The following is a 19,556-nucleotide window of genomic DNA, read 5'->3' on the forward strand; positions in this document are numbered from 1 at the left end:
CCTAGATTTCAAAAGACCATTATTGACATTACCTTAATATATTTTGTCTCTTTATTTTGAATGGCTGGATTTTATTACAAAGGTTCATGACAATCTCATATGAATAGGTTTGGAGCAGAGAGAGACATACAGTATCAGGTCTAGTTCAATAATGCAATTTTACCTGCATTTTGCGCTACTGCTAATAGAATGAGAGAGGTCCTTTGAAACAACCTCTTTGAAAATCACCAATTGGCATTTGAGACAAGAAAATAGTTCCCATATTCATTACAGATGACTCATGTACCTTTTCCACTCCATCTCTTTTATCATTTTAGTCCATCCAAGATGCCTTAATCTGTAATAAAATAAGATAATGTAATTGCTCTTGGATTTCCATAAAATATTTTTGTCCTCTTCTGTGTGTGGGGTTTTTTGTTGTTGTTTTTTGGTTTTGGGGTTTTTTTGTTTGGTTGGTTGGTTTTTTTTTTAAGCAAAAATACATTTAGAGTGTAGGCATTCTATATGATCTTTTATATTTGGAAGAGGATGAAGTTAGCTTGCATTTGAGGGTAGCCTGACACTTTGACAGTAGTACATATAATCAAAGAAGGATTATCTATATTGATATAGATAGGGAGGGACTTACATAACTGGTTTTGAACAGCTTTCTACTTAGAAGTCGTATTTTCAAGCAGACTCTACTCAGACTGGTAGTTCTCTTTTACATACAATAATTGAGTAGTGATCAGGAATAAAGACAGCACCAATCATTTGTCACTCTTTCCAATATTATGCAATATAACTATGCTTATCTCTAATAGTAAAAAACCCTTGAAATTTGTCTCTTAGATACAATTAAAAAAAATATGCAAAATGTAAACTTGGTTAAATGTTGCTCAAACAACACTGAGAGAAGAATATTTGAGGGAGTTTTCTCTCTGTAAGCTCTCATAACCCATACTGTTCACTTCAGGGCAGCCTGTTTCTTGCCCTCATCTCTGTATATTCAATGCAGATGCAATACAGCATATATCAAATGTGCTTTTACATTCGTGTTATTCTCTAACACTGGCTGTCACGGTTTTATGCTTTCAACAAGATCTTCCAACTTCTAGATGATCTTTTGTGCCTAAATGGAGTGGTTATAAAACTTACTCTAAAAGTTTATGTCTTAGTTGTATGAATATGCAACGATGAGGTTCCCCTTAGGCTTTTACACTTAGTATTTTTACAAAGCAGCTGTTTATGGAAAGGATAATGAATAAATGCTGACAGGAAGTATATCCTGGAAATGCCATATGCCCACAGAAATATGGGTATAACTGCACGGCTCCTATCTGAACATGTTTTGCAGATCAATAAAATACATTAACTCTAAACCAGCTTAGCTGAAGTGTAAAGGCAAAACACACACAAATCATGTGTGGAGGAGAAATAAGGAATGAGGCAGTTTAAATAGAAATGCAACATCTGAAGTTGAAGTCTCTTTTTAAAAAAAAAAATAAACGTGAGCCAGTGCACTCATCCATCTCAAGATGATTTGGGGGAGCATAAAGTTCGAATGTGGTCAAATAAATAAAAGATGAAGGTATACTAGCGTTCAACAAAGCTTGCTGGTATTACTCTTTTACTTTTAAAATCTTTCAAATTTCAAGACAGAAGAATTGCCATTTAAATTATTCACTTATGGTAGTGACACTGAGTGCATAATCTGAATGAACAACTAAATAGGAATGGTATCAATGAAAACTCACCTAAATACAATATAACCTGTGTTTCTAATCAATAATAGCTCTCAATTTTATTTTAAAATATAATTGAGAAGAAGACATTTTGCTTTTTTGAAGAATGAAAGCTCCTTTCATATACTTCCTCTGATGACTTCTTCCCATAGAGTGATTTTTTTTCTTTTTTCGCAGGTTTGATTCTAAAGGTTGGAACTGAAACATACTTCAATATATTTTAAATTTTTTATGTGATTTTTAATGTAAATTTCAAAACAAAGAAAGAGCCTTGTGATATGAAAAAAGAAGTGTGGCCAGCAGGTCAAGGGAGGTGATTCTGCCCTCTGTTCCACTCTGGTGAGACCCCATTTGGAGAACTCTGCCCAGTTCTGGAGCCCTCAGTACAGGAAAGACATGAACCTGTTGGAGATGGGTCAGAGGAGGCCACAACAATGATCAGAGGGCTGGAACAGCTCTTCTGTGAGGACAGGCTGAGAGATTTGGGGTTTCTCAGCCTGGACAAGAGAAGGCTCTGGGGAGACCTTATTGTGGCCTTTCGGAAAGCTGGGGACAGACATTTTAGCAGGGCCTGTTGTGATAGGACAAAGGGTAATGGTTTTTAACTAAAAGAAAGGAGACTCAGACTAGCTATAAGGAAGAATTTTTTATAACAAGGGTGGTGAAATGCTGGCACATGTTGCCCAGAGAGGTGGTAGATGCCCCATCCCTGGAGACATTCAAGGCCAGGCTGGATGGGGCTCTGAGCAACCTGATCTGGTTAAAGGTGGGAGGGATAGACTAGATAACCTTTGAAGGTCCCTTCCAACCCAAAGTATTCTATGATTCTATGACATTAGATTCAGTTCAAGACCACTTTAAACTCAATTTCAATGAGACGAGAACTTCAGTCTGTACATTTTTGGTGGGAATTACAAAACTGTTTCTCTTTGTATGTCAGCTGAAACTTGTCTGTACCTACGTTCTTGGAGGAAGCAAAACATGTTTGCAGTAAAAGTAAATTATTGTTTATCACTATTCATACTTAGTGCCAGACATAATGCTGTGGGTTGCTAGATTTATTAACATAATCAAACACGACATGGTACTGGTTTCAAAATAAACTTTACTTAAGTGAATGGTTTGATTACTTTGTTTCAGTTGACCAAATAATAGTAAAAAAGACTATTCTTTTGATTATACTAAATATATAAAATCTGTCAGATTTTTAAGATCGATCTTGTCATTTAGCAGGTGCCCAGTAAAGATGAATCTTCTAGTTGGGAAAGGTTCCAATTATCTGAAAGTTAGATAACACAGTTCTTTCTAAATTTACACTATTTTCATTAGACTCTGATTCCTTTAAGATGCTTCCAATTTAACATCCTTCCCAACCTTTTTAAAGCAAAGTAAATGCCATGCCTTCAAATGTGGATATTCAGATATGTGCCCTGAATCCAAGAACCCTTACTCTCATTGTGTGCTCTCTGCTGTATAACTTTATCTATATAATTGAATAATTATGAAGTTTGCATTCTGAGCATTTTTCTGTTCTCATTAGATATCTTTTTTTTGTCTCTTGCTTGCTTCTGTCTGTGGTTTATGATACCATCTCACTGTAGTATGCTTAAATTAAAGCCAATGCACTGGAACCAAATTAATCTAGGCAAGTCTCCAGCACCCCCTACAGAGCCCCACTGACTTTTCTCAGCCCTTGCACTGGCAAACCCATTTCTTAACCTGAATGTCAGATTCAATTGTGAAAGTAAAACCATGGAACATAAAATAAAATTGTCGCTTGAGAGGAGAGGCCATCTTTAAGAATTTTATTGTCCCCACTGGATAGGAGCAAGAAAGAAACGTGGAGGCATGTCCATCCAATAAAACACGGGTCCACTCAGCAGGGGAGATCAGGGAACTAATGGAGGTGACTTTAGCTAAATAGGATCCTGCTGCAGCTGATTCAGAAAGAAGCTCTCCCCTGGAGGCAATAGAGAGCACCTGCATTAAAGTTCTGCTCTGAATCACCATCTGCAGCAGTGTGATTTTTGCTGACTGTGTGGGGAGCCTAGAGAGACTGGCCAACTCAGCCATCAAAGTGAAGTTCCTGAAGTTAGCTGACATGAAATGTTATTATACCTTCCACCCTTATTGCCCATCCTCACAAACAAAACCCAGGACAAGTTGGGCCACTGGTCATTGTAGATACTCACATGTGAATGATACAAAAAGAAATGCACTCTTATTATTCCTGTTCATCCTCCATCACTCAGGATTGTGGTGTTCTCCCTGTTCCTCTCTCCCTCAAACATCAGTGCTATACTGCCCATGACTTGCCCCTCCCCAGGGTTTGTCCCCTGGGCTGAGCCATCTGCTTCAGCCTTACCTATTTCAATCAGAGTATTTTCATCCTCAGTATCTAGTCTGAGGAACCTGAATTCCTGTGAACTGATTAGCAGGTGGATGTCATATTTGCTCTGCAGGATAGTTTTGTGCGTCTTGCTGTAATCAAAGTGTGCAGTTTAATTCTTAAATGCAGTGAGAGACTCTCTTACCTTTTATGTTGCAACTGTGAAAGTATCCCATATGCTTTCCAAGCTTTTCTGCACAGTTAAATGGAATTACCATTGCTACGCGGATGGAATGGATGTCTCATAAATACTTACTATGGAGCTGTGAGAAGGCAAGTTGGCTAAAGAAAAATTAGACACAATAAAAGTAGGTAATTTATTACTTGGTCCTTTTCTCTATTCACTAATCTGTGGAAATAAACTATAGATCAATGAAGCCTAATTATGACTTGGCATAGCTCTTTCCAGATTGACTTATTCGAAGTGCATCATTACCCTCTTCTTTATCTAAAGAAAATAATAGAGGTGGATAGTTTAGAATAAGGAATTAATAACGTTGAACTGCTGTTTCTCTGATCAGCAGCAAATAATCTATTTGTTTGAAAACTATCTGTGATAGTAAGAGAGGCTATATCGCACATGATCACTAATCCGGTAAAAATAATGCAATGAAACAGTCTATACAAGACTGAATGTAACTTTGGATCAGTGTAACTTTGCATCGGTGGTTTTAGCACACCTCACTTTTGGGTGAGGATTACAAGAGGTTTGGGGAAGAGGTAGGAAGGTGGGCAGACAAAAGAGAAGAATAAAATAAAGACAAAATGAATGCATAGCTGCATCCGAGTTAATGATTCAGCAGTTGAGAGTTCATTCAGGTGGGATGACAGGACTGACGGAATGTCTGTGGGAAGTCTGGCCTACCGTCTGTCTGGCTCCTTTCCAAGGGTGACCAAGGAGCAGGTGCCCAGGGAAGATCAAACCACAGCAAGCAGAGAGTGATGTTTCCTTTAGCATATCCTACAAGCTTTCAGAAATTTGCAGCTGAGGGACTTCTGAATCCAAAGCTGTCATTTATGTGTGTAATAGCCATCACCATGTGTTCCTTCCAGTAGTTTGTCCAATTACTTTTTGAGTTCATGTGCATTTTGCTGCTAGGCCAGGCAGTTGGGCATGGTGTCACAGTGTCAGGACTCTGCCAGCTGTTATGGTTTTGAGCTGGCCTTGCTGGCTGGCCTTGGCACTGGGCCCTGTGCTGGGTGACTTCACCTGAGGAGGCTCAGAGTAATCGAGTGGGCCTGGGCTGATGGTTGCACAGGGACGTCCCTGTCTTTGCTGCTGGAGCTGGGGCCTGAGTGCTCCTCACCTCTTAGATGAAAACTGTGGGCTCACTTGGATGCTCTGTCAACTCCCTCAAGGGCTTCAAAAGAGAAAAGGAGGATGTTCCCCATCCTGTCCTTCAGAATATGAAGCTGGTATCCCAAAAGTTAGGATATTCATCTATGCTTTAGGTTAACCTCCCTTTGATGGAAGAGGGAAATTAATTTTTTATGAGTTACTCAGTCTTTTTTTTTTTTTTTTTTTTAATGATATTAATGCCTAGACATAATTTTGTGGGTGATGTTTAGGCTGGTAAATAATTTTTCCTTTATATTATTTTATTACCTTTCAAGTCTTGCAGACTGTGGTAAGCACCTGTGGTTTTAGAGCAACTGAATTTAAGAACAGGTCATCAGCAAAGCTCAGATGAGTTCTCAGAAAAAGAAAAGCCTCTGACCTAGATCCAGCCTACTTACTTTGACAGAAAAGGTTTGTTCTTTTCGTAGAGCCAAAATAGAATTTCAGCCGCAAAACTCTTTTGCTTCCTGCTGTCACTACCTAATAAAATAACACACAGCTTTTTATAGGATATAGTATTGGATAAAGGACTGTGATTTACCAAAAAAGCAGACCAGCCGCTTGAGGGCTCAGATACTGTAGTAAGTTAATTTCCTGAAGAACGATAAACTAACTAGATGTAGCCTGAAGTCTCAAAGGCATCACATTAGGAAATAAATGGAAAAACTGACAAGAAAAGTGTTGCTTTCAATATCAGCTAAGTGAAGAGCAATACGTAAAACCAGCACTGAACCTCTGCCTTAAAAGGAATGTTACTTAAAGAGAAAATAAAACATTATTAAAATTACATCTTTAGAATAAGGAGAAAAAATATTTTAATTTGCTTATGTGGTACCAAGCATCACTTTACCAGGGAAAGAATCTGTTTTTTAAAGGACTGGAACTCCTGAATCCTAGGCCCACCCTTTACTCTGCTTCTCCGTGTGAAAGTAGCATTGGTTCACCTTGATTCATTTTTAAGCAGATTAAAACATATTCAGACTCTACGTGGACACATTTGCCTTTATGAGTGGATTATATTAGACTGTTTTAATCTACTGTAATCCTGTTTTGTTTTTTTTTAAATTTTTTTTTTATTTCCTAAGGACACGTTCCTACAAATACTTGGAAAAAAATTATTTTGCTAGACTATGTATGTATATAGAAAAAGGATGAAGGTATTTATTGGAAAATCAGTCTTTTAATGTTTTGAGATGTTCTTAGGGAATAAGCATTGTGATACTCTGATTTTGTGCATGCCTGTTTACCTTTCAATTTATATGTCAAGTTGGCCTAGTCTTTTCCTAATAATAACCTTTTCTGCCACTTGCTATGTTAGTTGTTTCCTTCCTTGTTTTTATGTAGCTTGAAAATCACTTTGAGTCAAAGAGAATCGTGATAGCATTCAGAAAGCTAAATGTCCACTGCCAAAAATATATAATTTTTATTTTTAATTTTATTTGGGATCAGATGCATCACATAATTTGCTGTCTAGTCTGAGTTGTTCACAGAACAGAGAGATGCAATCCCTTCTGCTGAGTTCCTTTTTCTAAATTGGTTGGAAGTATTTTCTGTGATGGTGGAGGTTCTTCCTAACAGTTTTCAGTAAACCAGTATACTATGGAGTCATGAGTCGGGTTTATGTCACTTTGCTGCTTCAGCTGTCTCCCAGAATTGTACTGTATTAAGCCCACAGTATCGTCTGCCTTCCTGGCTATCCAATAGTTGAAAATTAAAAGCTTTTCTCCATGGTTGCACTAGAAAAACATTTCATAAATGGTTTGATTCAATGCTTGAGGCTTGTTAAGTAAACTGGTTTGCATTGTATCCAGCCCCTTTCACTAACTGAAAAGAGCAGGAAAAAAGATACGGTGTGTCTGATTTTTTACAGCTCCTGAATAGCGCTACTTCATGAACTTTAGTTTCTCATTGAAAACGCTTCTTTGCAGGATTTATATATTCTCTTATTAGAAATGACATTGTTTTGACTCCTGCTTTCTTTTCTTGTAAGAACATCATTCTCTCTGGCATGCATTGTTTTCCAGTGAAATTAAGTTTGCTGAAAACCTGTGGATGTACTTGTAATCACTTATTGTGACCACACAATACTTATTGTGTACTTATTGTGATTACTGCATATTTTCCCTTTGGCAAACAATGTGTATCTGTTCCAGTTAGTCCATTGTAAACAATGGCACTTCAGTTTCAAGATCAAAAACCAGTGTGATTTGAACTTCATCAAACTTTGAGTGTGCTGTGAGACCGGACAACAAAAGCCAAATGTCTTCCTCGGAGTTTTAGATTATTTGATAAATTCAATAAAAGGATCTTGAAGAACATAGATCCACATAGAATGGCATGGTAATATCTGCATTTTCAGTGATATGCATTTGGAAAAACTGAATTTTTTGTACATATTTTGTAATAATGAAATGGGTTTTAAAGGAGAGGAGAGGGAATGCTGGAGCAGTGGTAGCAATTGTTAATAAGACGATGCCACCTAATAGGTTTCAGAACAGATATATAAAAAAATAGTCACAACTGGTAGGCAAAGTCTAGAGCCCCTCAGTGTACCCGTTGCAGAAGCAGTTTGCATCCTATAAGAATTCTTTAAGGAACTGAAGCACAAACCCTTTTAAAATGCCCAGCTGCTTCACTGCATTCTGATCTCACTTCTCCTGCAGATGGGCATGAGATGAAGTAGCAGGTGCATTTTAGCAAGTTCCTTCACCAGTACTTGCCCCTTAGTTTGTCACTGATCGGCATGGGGGCTTTATTAACGCTGGTGGATTGATCATGTCCAGGCCGGTTTTCTCTCCTGGAAGTCAGCTACCTCCACAGCCTGCTTCAATGAAACTGGCCTTCTTTGTTACCAAGGCCTTGAGTGAACCGGTGACGACGCTCAGGCTGTGTTCAGGAGTTGTTTGGGAGAGTACTAATTGGCCAGAGCCAAAAGCATCGCTTTCTGAAAAATTCCGAGTACCAAAAATCAGGTTCAATGGTGGTAGAATGTTTCCTAGCACCATAAAATTTTCACATGGGAAAAACAGACACAGTCTGTACTGTAAACATTTTACTCTAAACGTTATAAAAGCTTTGTAACGGCTTTGTAGGCTATAATTCCTTAAAAAATCTTTGTTATTAAATGCTAGTTTAAAGAGGATACATGTATTACAAACTTACTTCAGTCTTCTGAGTTCAGTTAAAGGAGCACAGTGACCAGAACAAAGGATGAGTCAGAGCAGGCTGATTCATAGGCAAAAGAGTAGCAAAAATATTTTAAAATTAGCTTTAATTTATTATTTCTTAACTTTATATATACAGCTGTAGGAATTAATGATTTTACCTCTGATTAGATACAGATACACAGAACAAAGGGCAGTACTGAGCAGTGCACAGGGAAGCCTCACCTATGATATTCTGAGCATTTGTTCTCATGTGAGCCATCCTTTTGAACACAATAGGCCTATTCATGTGAACGTAATAACTCATATGTGAAAGACCAGGCTATGTGTTTAGGCCAAATACCTGCACTTCTTTTGCTGTCTGTGAATTGCCACACTGATTTCCATACTGAAAATTATTCATCCTTACCATTAAAAGGTGATCACAGGCAGATATTCTTGCTACTTGCAAATGTGTTAGCAGATAACTATTCATTTTTTTCTGCATCAGGATAAATAATCAAAAGAAAAAAAGATCTGTTATACAACATTGTTTTTGTTTGATGGCTAGTGCCAAAGACGTAGCACCAAAACATGAATAAGCTGTAATGACAGCAATGTCTCGTAAGGACTCTGAACAAAGTAAATATATAATATTTAGTCATTCTCCTCCAGTCAAACCTCTTTTCCTGTGGAACACAATGCCAAACGCTTTCTGATTTTTTTTTCTGCCAGTATTGGTCTTGAAAGTATTGCTGAGTCATCTGCACCATCTGTTATCTGTGCACATATCAGCAGAGAAAAACGTTAAGAAGTTTCTGAAGACTTCTGCTTATTCCACTGAGCCTACTGTTTTAGGGTTATTTCCATGTATCATATGTACTTACACACTTCCTAAAATATACTCTACTTCTTGCACTTAGATTTTTAGAATAACAGGAGAATTTTTAGTCTTCCGAGTCTGATCCCACCTTGCCTTTACTAGTTTTAGAAAACAAGAGTTTCTTAGTAATAATAGCTGTGACAAGTAGGGATTTTGCATGATAAAACATTCACCATTGCATGACTTTTGAATCAGTAAATATTGCACAACTTTCCCATTGGCCAACCTGGATATTCATTGCAATATTCAAACAGCTTATTTGAAAGTTGAAATGCTGAGATGGTATTTTGCTGTAATTTCCTGAAATTTTAACTAATGTGTCCTTCAAAGGTATTGTATGAAGCCAGAGGCAGTAAATTATGCAACTGACTGTGGGACAAGTATGTAAACTATATATCTATTAATATATCAAAATGTATATATGGATTACTGTTGAAAAGGTAGCTTTCTATGATGTCATGACTGGGTGCGTAGACGAGGGGAGAGCAGTGGATGTTGACTACCTTGACTTCAACTAGGTTTTTTACATTGTCTCCTATAACATCGTCATAGGTAAGTGTGGGTTGGATGTGCACAGCAAGATGGATTGAGAACTGGCTGGGTGGCAGAGCTCAGAAGGTTGTGATCAATGATGCAGTCTGGTTGGAAGCCTGTAGTTAGTGAGGTTCTCCAGGAGTCAGTACTGGGTCCATGAGGATTGTTGTTCTAGGAATTAAGTAAGATATTTACATATCCTAAGTGAATCCTGGAGTTAAGTAGAAAAATTAATGTTCTAAAGTATAACAAATTACTAATACATTTTCAGGGAAAATTTAAGTACTAGATTAATGTAGGATAAGGTGCAATGGGCACAGACTGAAGCATAGGAAGTTCCATCTTAAGATGAGAAAAAAACTTCTGTATTTTGAGGGTGCCAGAGCACTGGAACAAGCTGCCCAGAAAGGTTGTGGAGTCTCCTTCTCTGGAGAGACTCTCCTGGACACATTCCTGTGTGATCTGTTCTGGCGAACCTTCTTTAGCAGGTGTTTTGGACTAGATGATCTCCAGAGGTCCCTTCCAACCCCAACCATTCTGTGGTTCTATGATTTCATAGATTTCATAGGCCCAGTTCTAGTATCTTGCCAGTGTTATGTTCATATAACTAGCTGACCTGGGGAAATTACTGCTAATGGATGTAACGTGTATTCTGAAATTCAAAAGCAGAGCTAGAATTTGAAAATGTGTAGATGCCAAATCCAAAGCATGAGAAACTTTTGAGGACAATAGAACTTCTATGGAAAGTTAAGTATAACAGTTGGAAGGGTTTGGTGATTAAACTTCGATCTTTCAGGATTTGCTAAGAAATGTATCTTTTTTTCTAATTCTGTCTGGTATACCTATTAGAAATGGCATTAACATACAGTTATAGCCTTTTCTTAGAATTCTTTTTTTTTTAATTAATTAAATTATCTTTTAAATAATTCTTTAGTTGAAGATGTCTTTAAGAAACTGTTGGAAATAATATATTGCAAATAAATATATATAAATACATCATATTATGGTATATAAGACACAAATGCAGCTTAACTGAATTCCCATTCGAAAAACCTGTAATTTCTACAGTAACTTCGACCAGCAGTGGCTTGTGTCCTCCATATTTCAGACAGTTGTTTTCTTGGGGCCACTACTGCATTACGGTTTGTGCTGCCATAAAAGCAGGGGTGCTTTGTGCTTTCTTCAGCTTTTGAAGCCCCACTCAAACTTTACATTCATTTTGTGCAATAACTTTCTGTGAAAATGCTGAAACTAGAGGGCTTACTTATGGACTGGCTACCTCCCTCCATGTTCGTAAATTAAAAGTGCCCACTTCTAATGGATGCTGGGGAAGGACTAGGATAGGATCTACCTACATTTTCCACAGTATTAATCTCATTTGGGCTTCATCACAGGATGAGATCATGCTAGCTGCCTAGAAGGAATAGTTCCTCACCCACACCAGCTCCAAAGTAAACCTGGTATTGCTTGTGAGCATGCTATGTGGCCAGTGCCACAGCAGGGCATTTCTAACCATATACCCATCTGAAACAAGTTCCAGAGCTTGGAAATTATTTCTGATACTTTTTAATTTACTAGGATAGACACAAACCATCTATATCTTGTTAAGATTTGTATCCAGCTTCCCTCTTTTAGATATCACTTTCAGAAGAACCTGAAGGCGATGGTGGGCATAAATGGATGTGCGTGACTAAGTATAGGGCAAGCTCTTTGGCGTAGAGACAGCCTCCTACTATAGTTTTGAAAAGGAGACTCAGGAGTGTGCATTCAGGAATCCATTTCATTTAGTTCCTAGATCAGTCTTTGTTCCATTATTGTAAAACATGCTCTTGCAAACTGAGAGGACCGTTTATGTGACACATGCAGCACCCATGATGTGAAAGGAAAAAGAAACTGAGCCAAAAATGTGGAAACCACTGCTTTCTGTGCAATAGCCTGCTTGTTAATGACATTTCTAAAACAGTTTATATCTCAGTGGACACATGTGGCTGAGGGAAGATAAGCTGTGCCTGAAGGAATGACCACAGTATGGGAGTAGAATTGATTTGTCTCATGAAAACAAAATATCCTGGTGAAAACCTTCATAGATCCCAGTAAAATAGAATACCTTTCTTAATCCACTGAGAAAAATAATTTGTGTTTTGTTGTTGTCCCATAGAAGGTGCTGCGTGACCTTACCGTGATTTTTTTCTTATGAGCTGCAAAGTTAATATTACAAAAATATATTTGTAGCAGGTTTATGTGAAATTATGAGACAGAGGATAGCATTCTGTGATGAAGGAAGAGGCTTGGAAACAGACTTTTAAAAATCAGATGTGCCCTGTGATTAATGTATTCTTCAGGATAACGGCTAAGTTAATGTATATGCTCACAGAACTAATTGCAAATGATCAGTGATCATTCCTTTCACAAATGTGAGGATTTTCTAATGTCATCAAGCTAGATTATCTAATCAGTCCTTGGATAAACAGCTTTGGTATTTCTCACAATTACAGTCTTTAATAGTTTTTCCGAATTAATGTCATTTCATTTAAAACATTTTAAACCGATTACTGCTAATCTGGAAACAGTGATCAATCCATTGTCAACTAAGAAATTAAATGCCCTTTTTACTGATTGGTAGGAGATTTTTTCAGCCCATAGACGTTTGTGTTTTGTCTTGGTTTCATTTTTGTTTGTTTGTTTGTGTGTTGGGTTTCTTTTTAATGTATACATTAAAGCCAGAATATTACATTTAACATGTATTTATATGAATGTTAATATTTAAGAATTATATTAAAGAAACACTGGCTATGTAAACACAGGCTTCTTTATTTCATAGAATAAGCTTTTATTATCTCAGAGATATTATCTGTGACTGTGTTATGTAAAAAATCTCCTTATGATGCAAGTGCAAAAATGCTTCTCATTAAAAAAAAACCAAACCTCTGTAGGCTAGTAGCAGAGGAATGGCCACTCCTCACTTTTGCACAGCAAAGCATGTCGGAATGGGGTTGTGGAAAATTCCAGTGTCTCGCATTGAAACAAAGTTAGTTTGTCCTGCCAAGCCCTTAGGTTATACAACACAAGTAGAAAAATAATTAAATAGTAATAATTATTCATATAGTAATATTGGTAGTAAGATATATGATTTATAGGATTTGACATTAGAACCAGCATTCTTTTAAAATGGTTTCTATATTTAGGATAAATCATTAAGCAGCACAAGTAACTGTATTGAAATTTATACCCTCCACAATGGTATTTGTTCCCCATAGAAGCCAAAAAGAGCAATGTTTGCAACTGGTTCTAGAATAACAGGTTGATTATGTGCCTGGGAAGATCATGAATCAGATCGTTCTAGAAGCTAAGCTGAGGCACATGGAGACAGAGAGGTGATTGAGACAGCCAGCACGGCTTCACTAGGGACAAGTGCTGCCTGCCCAACCCAGTGGCCTTCTACGATGGAGTGAATACATCCGTGGATGTTGTCTATCTGGGACATCTCGTCCACCACAGCATCCTTCTCTCTGAATTTGAGAGGTATGGATTTGATGGGTGGACTTTTCAGTGGATTAAGAACAGGCTGGATGGATGCCACCGAGAGAGACCTGGACAAGCTTGAGAATGGGGGCCATATTAACCTCATAAGGTTTTTCGCCAGGTCTTTTTCTCTTTCTGCTAAACCCTTTCTACCCATCTGAAGACCAGCTGCTCAGGACCATCCATTCACAAATGTCTGAAATGTGCCCGGCCTGTAACAAGGTTATCACAAGTTAAATAGTAATATCTAATGCTGCTTGTATACAAAATGGCCATTTGGGAGGGCCTTGACCTCCAGTCTGGATTCAGATACAATCATGACTGAAGTGTTAGATTCTAGATACATGGTAAAACATAGATTTGTTTGTTTTGTTGTACATTTTTAGTTATTTCTCTTCTGTCATTACAGCTTACTTATTGCCTCATAGTAATACTTCTCAAGTAGTATTTAATTTATTTTTCACTCAGCCTGTTCCATACTTGGTAGAAAGCCGTGCTTGTATTTTGTTTCTTCTTGCTTCTACTCACTCCCTTTTTCTTATTCTTTCTTAAAGAATTTTACGTAAAACTGTAATTCATAGACTTGGAAAGGATTTCGGTTAACAAATGAAATCAACTAGTGTTTGGATTAGCTCAAAAGCCATGATGTAAAAATATCATTTTACTGAAATAATTTTAATTGAGGTTTATCACAACAAGGGTATGATAGACCAGATCTAGATCAGCTTTTATTTTTATTTAATATTAATAATAGTTATGCTAAAAAATACAGTTTATGAGCAAGTTCCACTGTATAGAGCCCTGCAGGAACTGAAGTTTTGATCTTACCAGCTTTTGAATACTGTGGCTCTAACAACACTACTTGTAGCCTAAAAAAACAGGCTATTATTTTTTTTCCCAGCAGGCAGTTTATTTTCCCCAATGTATTCTATGTAAAGCTGCAACTGCTAAAGACTTTGGTATGGGTCTCTGATAGTTCCATTATTTATTATTTCTACCGAAAGGAGACTGATACCAGCTGGAAGGAAAGTCCTTCAAAGTAGAATGTGCCTTCATTGCTGGAAGCTGCATTCCTGAGAGATTGGGAACTTACAGTAAAATACCTGCACTGACTGAGACAGGAAGAACTGTCTGTGTTCCAACTGCATATACAAATCCTGAACTGGAGATATTTCAGGGAACATTCTTCCATTCATTCATTTTTTAAAAAATATTTTTATAAAGCCCCAAAGCAAAGGGAACTCATTTCCTTGTTATGCAGTGAAATCTACCCGATTCCCAGCAGTCTAAGATAACTCTCCTTTTATTTCTATGTTGGTTTTTTTTTAAGTAGAGAAATTGTAAACCTGTTCCTTAGCAATATTTACAACACAAAATTTTCACTTGTGAAGACAGAAACAGGTCACAGATCTGAAAAGCTTTAACTTAGAAAATGAAACAACGTTAAATAAAGGAATCATTAATTTGTAAAACGTCTTATTAGTGAAGAAATAGTAACTTTATCATCTGCAATTCAAGAATTGTTAGCTTCTTTCCTGTTACCAGTTATTTTAGCTAATAGGAGGTATAGAAAAAAGCATTTTAATAGACCAAAACCAGAAGAATGCTTAGTAATGTTGACATTTAAATGGCACAAGGGCAAGCCTGCAGCTCTTTTGAGAAATGAGCATTTGAGCAAAGCTTATACGGGTGAGAGACACAAATACTGATATTTTATATGTAAATTTTATATATACATGCTACTGCTGATTTGGAGATTTGTTTATGCTAACAGGATTATTTTTGGTCCTGTATAGTAGACAATGTACTAGATAACTGCCTAATCTTACTAATGTCCTCTCAGGTCTTACTTCTTCATTTCTGAAATTATTCTCAGTTCCGTGTGGTAAATACCGCGTTTTCTCATGTACACTGTGTGCCTCCAAGCACGATTTGTTTTCTTGGATACCGGATGCTCAACAGCTATAAAATTGATCTTGTTTCATTCTTTTGGCAGGGAAAATAGAAAAATCTGACAAGGAGTCCCAGGGCTTTTTGGAATGTGTTAAAGTGACTGCTTTTCTCTGGGAACACTGCCTTTGACTGTCTCTATGTAAAGCTAAAGGGAGGATGCTGACAACACCTTTGCAATTTTAAAAGCTTGTGAGTGAGCTGTTGGGTCCTTCTAATCTGCCAGAGAGAAAGGGAAAGGGTTGCTACAGATCAGAAATGCAGGACCCAGATATTCATCTTTTCTTTTGAGCTATGTTTCACAGACCGTGGCTATGAACATTGGTTTGCTATGACTGCAGACTTCTTTTAAATTAAGATGCTTCTCGTATATTACAAGAAAAAACAGGTTGAGCAGACATTACAAGAAATAATACTCTTTTTTTTTTTTCTTCTGTTCTCTGAAAGTGAAACAGCTGATAAGATGAAATGTGGTTGTGTGGACAACTCTGAAAAGAAATGGGGCCATGAGAGTACGTTCTTGCGTATTAAAACAAAATATTACCTTCTTGCACTTGATGAGTCTTCTTGCTCAGTTCTTTGTGATCCATCTGAGTCATGTCCTGCCCAGAGGTATGGGTTTGGGGACAGGTGACTCGGATTCGTGGGTCCCCTTGGTTGGAAAAGAGTACACAAGATACTTAAGATCTGTCAATGAAAGACTTGAATTTTGCAGCGTGGCCCAATTGACAAATGATTTGGTGGCACAAGGATTTACGTTATTTAGGCTCAATTAGTAAACATAAAAAGTTTGCGGCACATGTGTGGCTGTAAACTTTACGTTACTGTATTACTTATAAAAAGGAAAATAAAAGAATAGGAAAATAGAAAAGGAAGGGAAAGAGAGAGAGGGGTTTCGCCACCCTTATTGCTCTGCCATGTGTATATGTTGAGGCTTGTGGTCTTGGATCGACATGCAGCGTCCTCTGGTGTCTGGTTTGATTCCTGTGGTGACACTGGTGGGCAGAGTGGTCCTCAGGATGGTGGGCACACTGCCAGTGCTGTTATCAGGGGGCTTCTTGTAGTCCTGTGGTTCGCCTGCTTGCTTGATCTTCAGTCTTTTGCCCAGGTGTCACTGGGGGGTGATTGTGAAAGATGGAAGAGTCCTGAAGGGTCGTAGGCAACTTTGAAGGGTCTTGAGCAGTCTGGGTTATTCTCCCCTACTGCCATGCTGGGCCTATCAGAAAAAGGAGCTGTGTGACAAATCCCCCCTACCTCCTGTACCAGCTGGCCTTTTGTCTGTGGCTTGTTAGCTTGCTCTTGACATGTAAACGGCAATTCACCTTCTCATGATGCCCCATCTCATGCGTCTAGGGATGGCCCATCTCCTGTGGCTGCAGAACTGGTTTTGCCACAGTGTTTGAGACACTACCCTTTCAGTCTCTCTGCCATGGGCTGTAAAATAAAATTGACCTTCAGTCTCTTTGTAATTAGGTTAACACCTACATTTAAGAATACAATCATATATAGTCAATTTTATTTCATCTCATTGTGCTAAGTATATTTTTGCAGACTCTCTGATGCTTTATCTAACAATTAATTTAGAAGAAATATCTCTTCTCACGCACAGAGAATACATTACCAGACTGCTCTTTCAGAGCCAGTAATCTATGATCCCGCTATACAAGTACAAATGTATTTTTCCCTTCAGCTGCTTGCTGGCTCAGTCACTTGTCTCTTTTCTTGCAGAACGATTCCTGGGGGAAGCAGTACTCATATGCGCTCTTCAAAGCCATGAGCCATATGCTCTGCATTGGTTATGGAGCCCGCGCCCCCGTCAGCATGTCCGACCTCTGGATAACCATGTTGAGTATGATTGTGGGGGCTACTTGTTACGCCATGTTTGTAGGTCATGCCACTGCCCTCATTCAGTCTCTGGATTCCTCACGGCGACAATATCAAGAAAAGGTAACTCATTTTAACATAACTCCTTAAGTTTTGACATAAATTAATGGAATGTTCTGACTGTGGAAAAGGCTGTACAAGATTACATGAAATAATCTAGTAACATCTGAATCCTGCAGCATGTTTCATTGAACTCGAAGGAGTTCAGAACGTGCCATGGGCTCACCTTATTCCTGCATGAACCCACTTTTATTAGGGAGCAAACAGTTCTGGATGTCGCATGCATTGAATGAAATCTTGGATGTGAAACTTGCTTTAAACTCTGTAAAATCTTCTGTGAAAACTCTGTCCCCTGGTTCAGACTATGCTATGTACCCCTGTGTGACTTCCTGTAGGTACTTGGTTTAGGTAACTTGAACAAGGGCCTTGAGCTCCGTAGTTTGGGTATCTATTCAATTGCTTGTCATTCCTCTGGATTGCAGTTTAGGGATAACCTTGAACATGTTAATAGAATGACCTTGAAATGAGGACCAAACCAAATCAGTTAGTTTTGTTTGGAACTGCCTCACAGAAGTGCTTACAAGAGGTCTTTGCTTTATAATGGTATTGTTTACCTGCTGATCCATGACCTGTTAGGTCCTCTCCAAGGACAAAAGGATCGTGGTGGAAGGGTAGATAAGTAGACTTTAGTAGAAGAAAGAGAGTTCTTCTTGAAACAGGAGGAAAGAAGTTGCTTGATTCCTTATAGGTATGATTGGAATTAAAAATATGTAAATGGATACAGGGTGGGGTCTTTCTTGAATGAGGCTATGTAATGAAAGGCAGAGGCAGGATGTGGGTGAAGCTGTTAAACCAGGTGATGAGGTTAGGAGTGGTGGCATAAGGAAGAAAGGATCAGAGTGAACCTCAGCAAGGGCAGTAAGGATGTGTGGCATTATTGGGGTGCTTAAAAGAAGCCAAAATAGGTTATTATAGTTAATGGGGAACTGGAGAGGCCATACTGGGAGAAAGGTCAGCTGAGCAAGGTAGTGAAATCAGAGAGTTTGTATCAGCAAATAAGAAACACAGGCTGAGCAATAGTATTTGGCATATGTCCATAAGAATGTCCAGAAAGTCAAACTGGGCAGAAATCCCAGTGTGATATAACACAAGCCTGGGGGAGAAACCTGGCAGAGAGTAAGCAGAGGAGAGGGTGACCCTGGCATCTGCTGAAGATGAAGAGGAATGGCCTGAGTTTGCTGGGCAAGAAAAAGAGAAAAGTCCAAAAAAAGATCTGAGTAGGAAGGATTGAAGTGTTTTCTTTACAGGTAGGCAAAGAAGGAGGAAATGGGAACGTGTGGGAGAAAAAGAGTTTACATTCGATTTTGTTAAGCTCAAGTTGCAACAAGACCATGGTGTCAGTGTATCAGAGACAGGAGGAGGTAAGGGATGAGCTAGGAGTCCAGTAACAGAAAAATTAGCCACTGGCTGACACATTAATTTTGCAGCTGTTTAAAGCAGAAGTTTGAAAGCAAGAAAGCCCACACAGTGTTATCTTGAAACTTAAGTGAGAATGCAAGGTTTAGAAGGAGAACATGACTGAGCATTAATACCTCTAAAAATCTGAGCTCTGTCAGTGACCACGTGAAATCCCCTAATCCATCTCAGTATAAAGTCACAGGGCTAATCCTGGCAGGTCATGTCACCAAAACGGACTGTCTCTTTGGGCCTATTCTGCCAGCTAAAAGGGAAGGAATTTTATCAAAATAGGACACTTGTAGGGAGATATGGAGCAGAAACATCTTAACCATGGACACGAAGGAAGACATAGAGAAAGAAATCCAGTTTCTTAGAGGTTAGGGTCGACATATTATACACATACACAGATGTGTGAAATCAGCGAAAATGTCACCATCCACTTGAAACCTCATCTTAATTGTTATTCTCAGACCTTGCTGGCTGCAGCATGATACTACAATGTTTTTGAGCGCCAGAAATATAGTGCATGTGTAAAAATATTCATATATTTTAAACTATACTGAGTAAAGCCAGTTTCATTGGAGATTTTGGTGTAAATTAAAACCCAGCAGCAATCAAGTGGTATTGCATTTCTCGTGTTTTCACATGAGAGCAAACAAAGCTTTTTTTTTTTTTTTTTTTTCCCTACATTTTTTATGCACACACTTTATTAAGCATTAGCATAGAACTG

General features: G+C 38.2%; 1 protein-coding gene across 1 annotated transcript in view; it reads left to right on the plus strand.

Annotated features, from left to right (window-relative positions):
- Positions 1-19,556, plus strand: part of HCN1 (hyperpolarization activated cyclic nucleotide gated potassium channel 1) — a gene marked incomplete at both ends in the record, with an annotated part of 195,527 nt that overhangs the window by 109,690 nt on the left and 66,281 nt on the right. The window contains one exon of the mRNA XM_080362948.1: positions 17,213-17,431. Coding sequence (XP_080219074.1) covers positions 17,213-17,431 — 219 coding nt within the window. The remainder of the gene's footprint in view (positions 1-17,212; positions 17,432-19,556) is intronic.

This window comes from Nesoenas mayeri (assembly GCF_963082525.1).
Source record: "Nesoenas mayeri genome assembly, chromosome: Z".
Lineage (NCBI taxonomy): Eukaryota > Metazoa > Chordata > Aves > Columbiformes > Columbidae > Nesoenas > Nesoenas mayeri.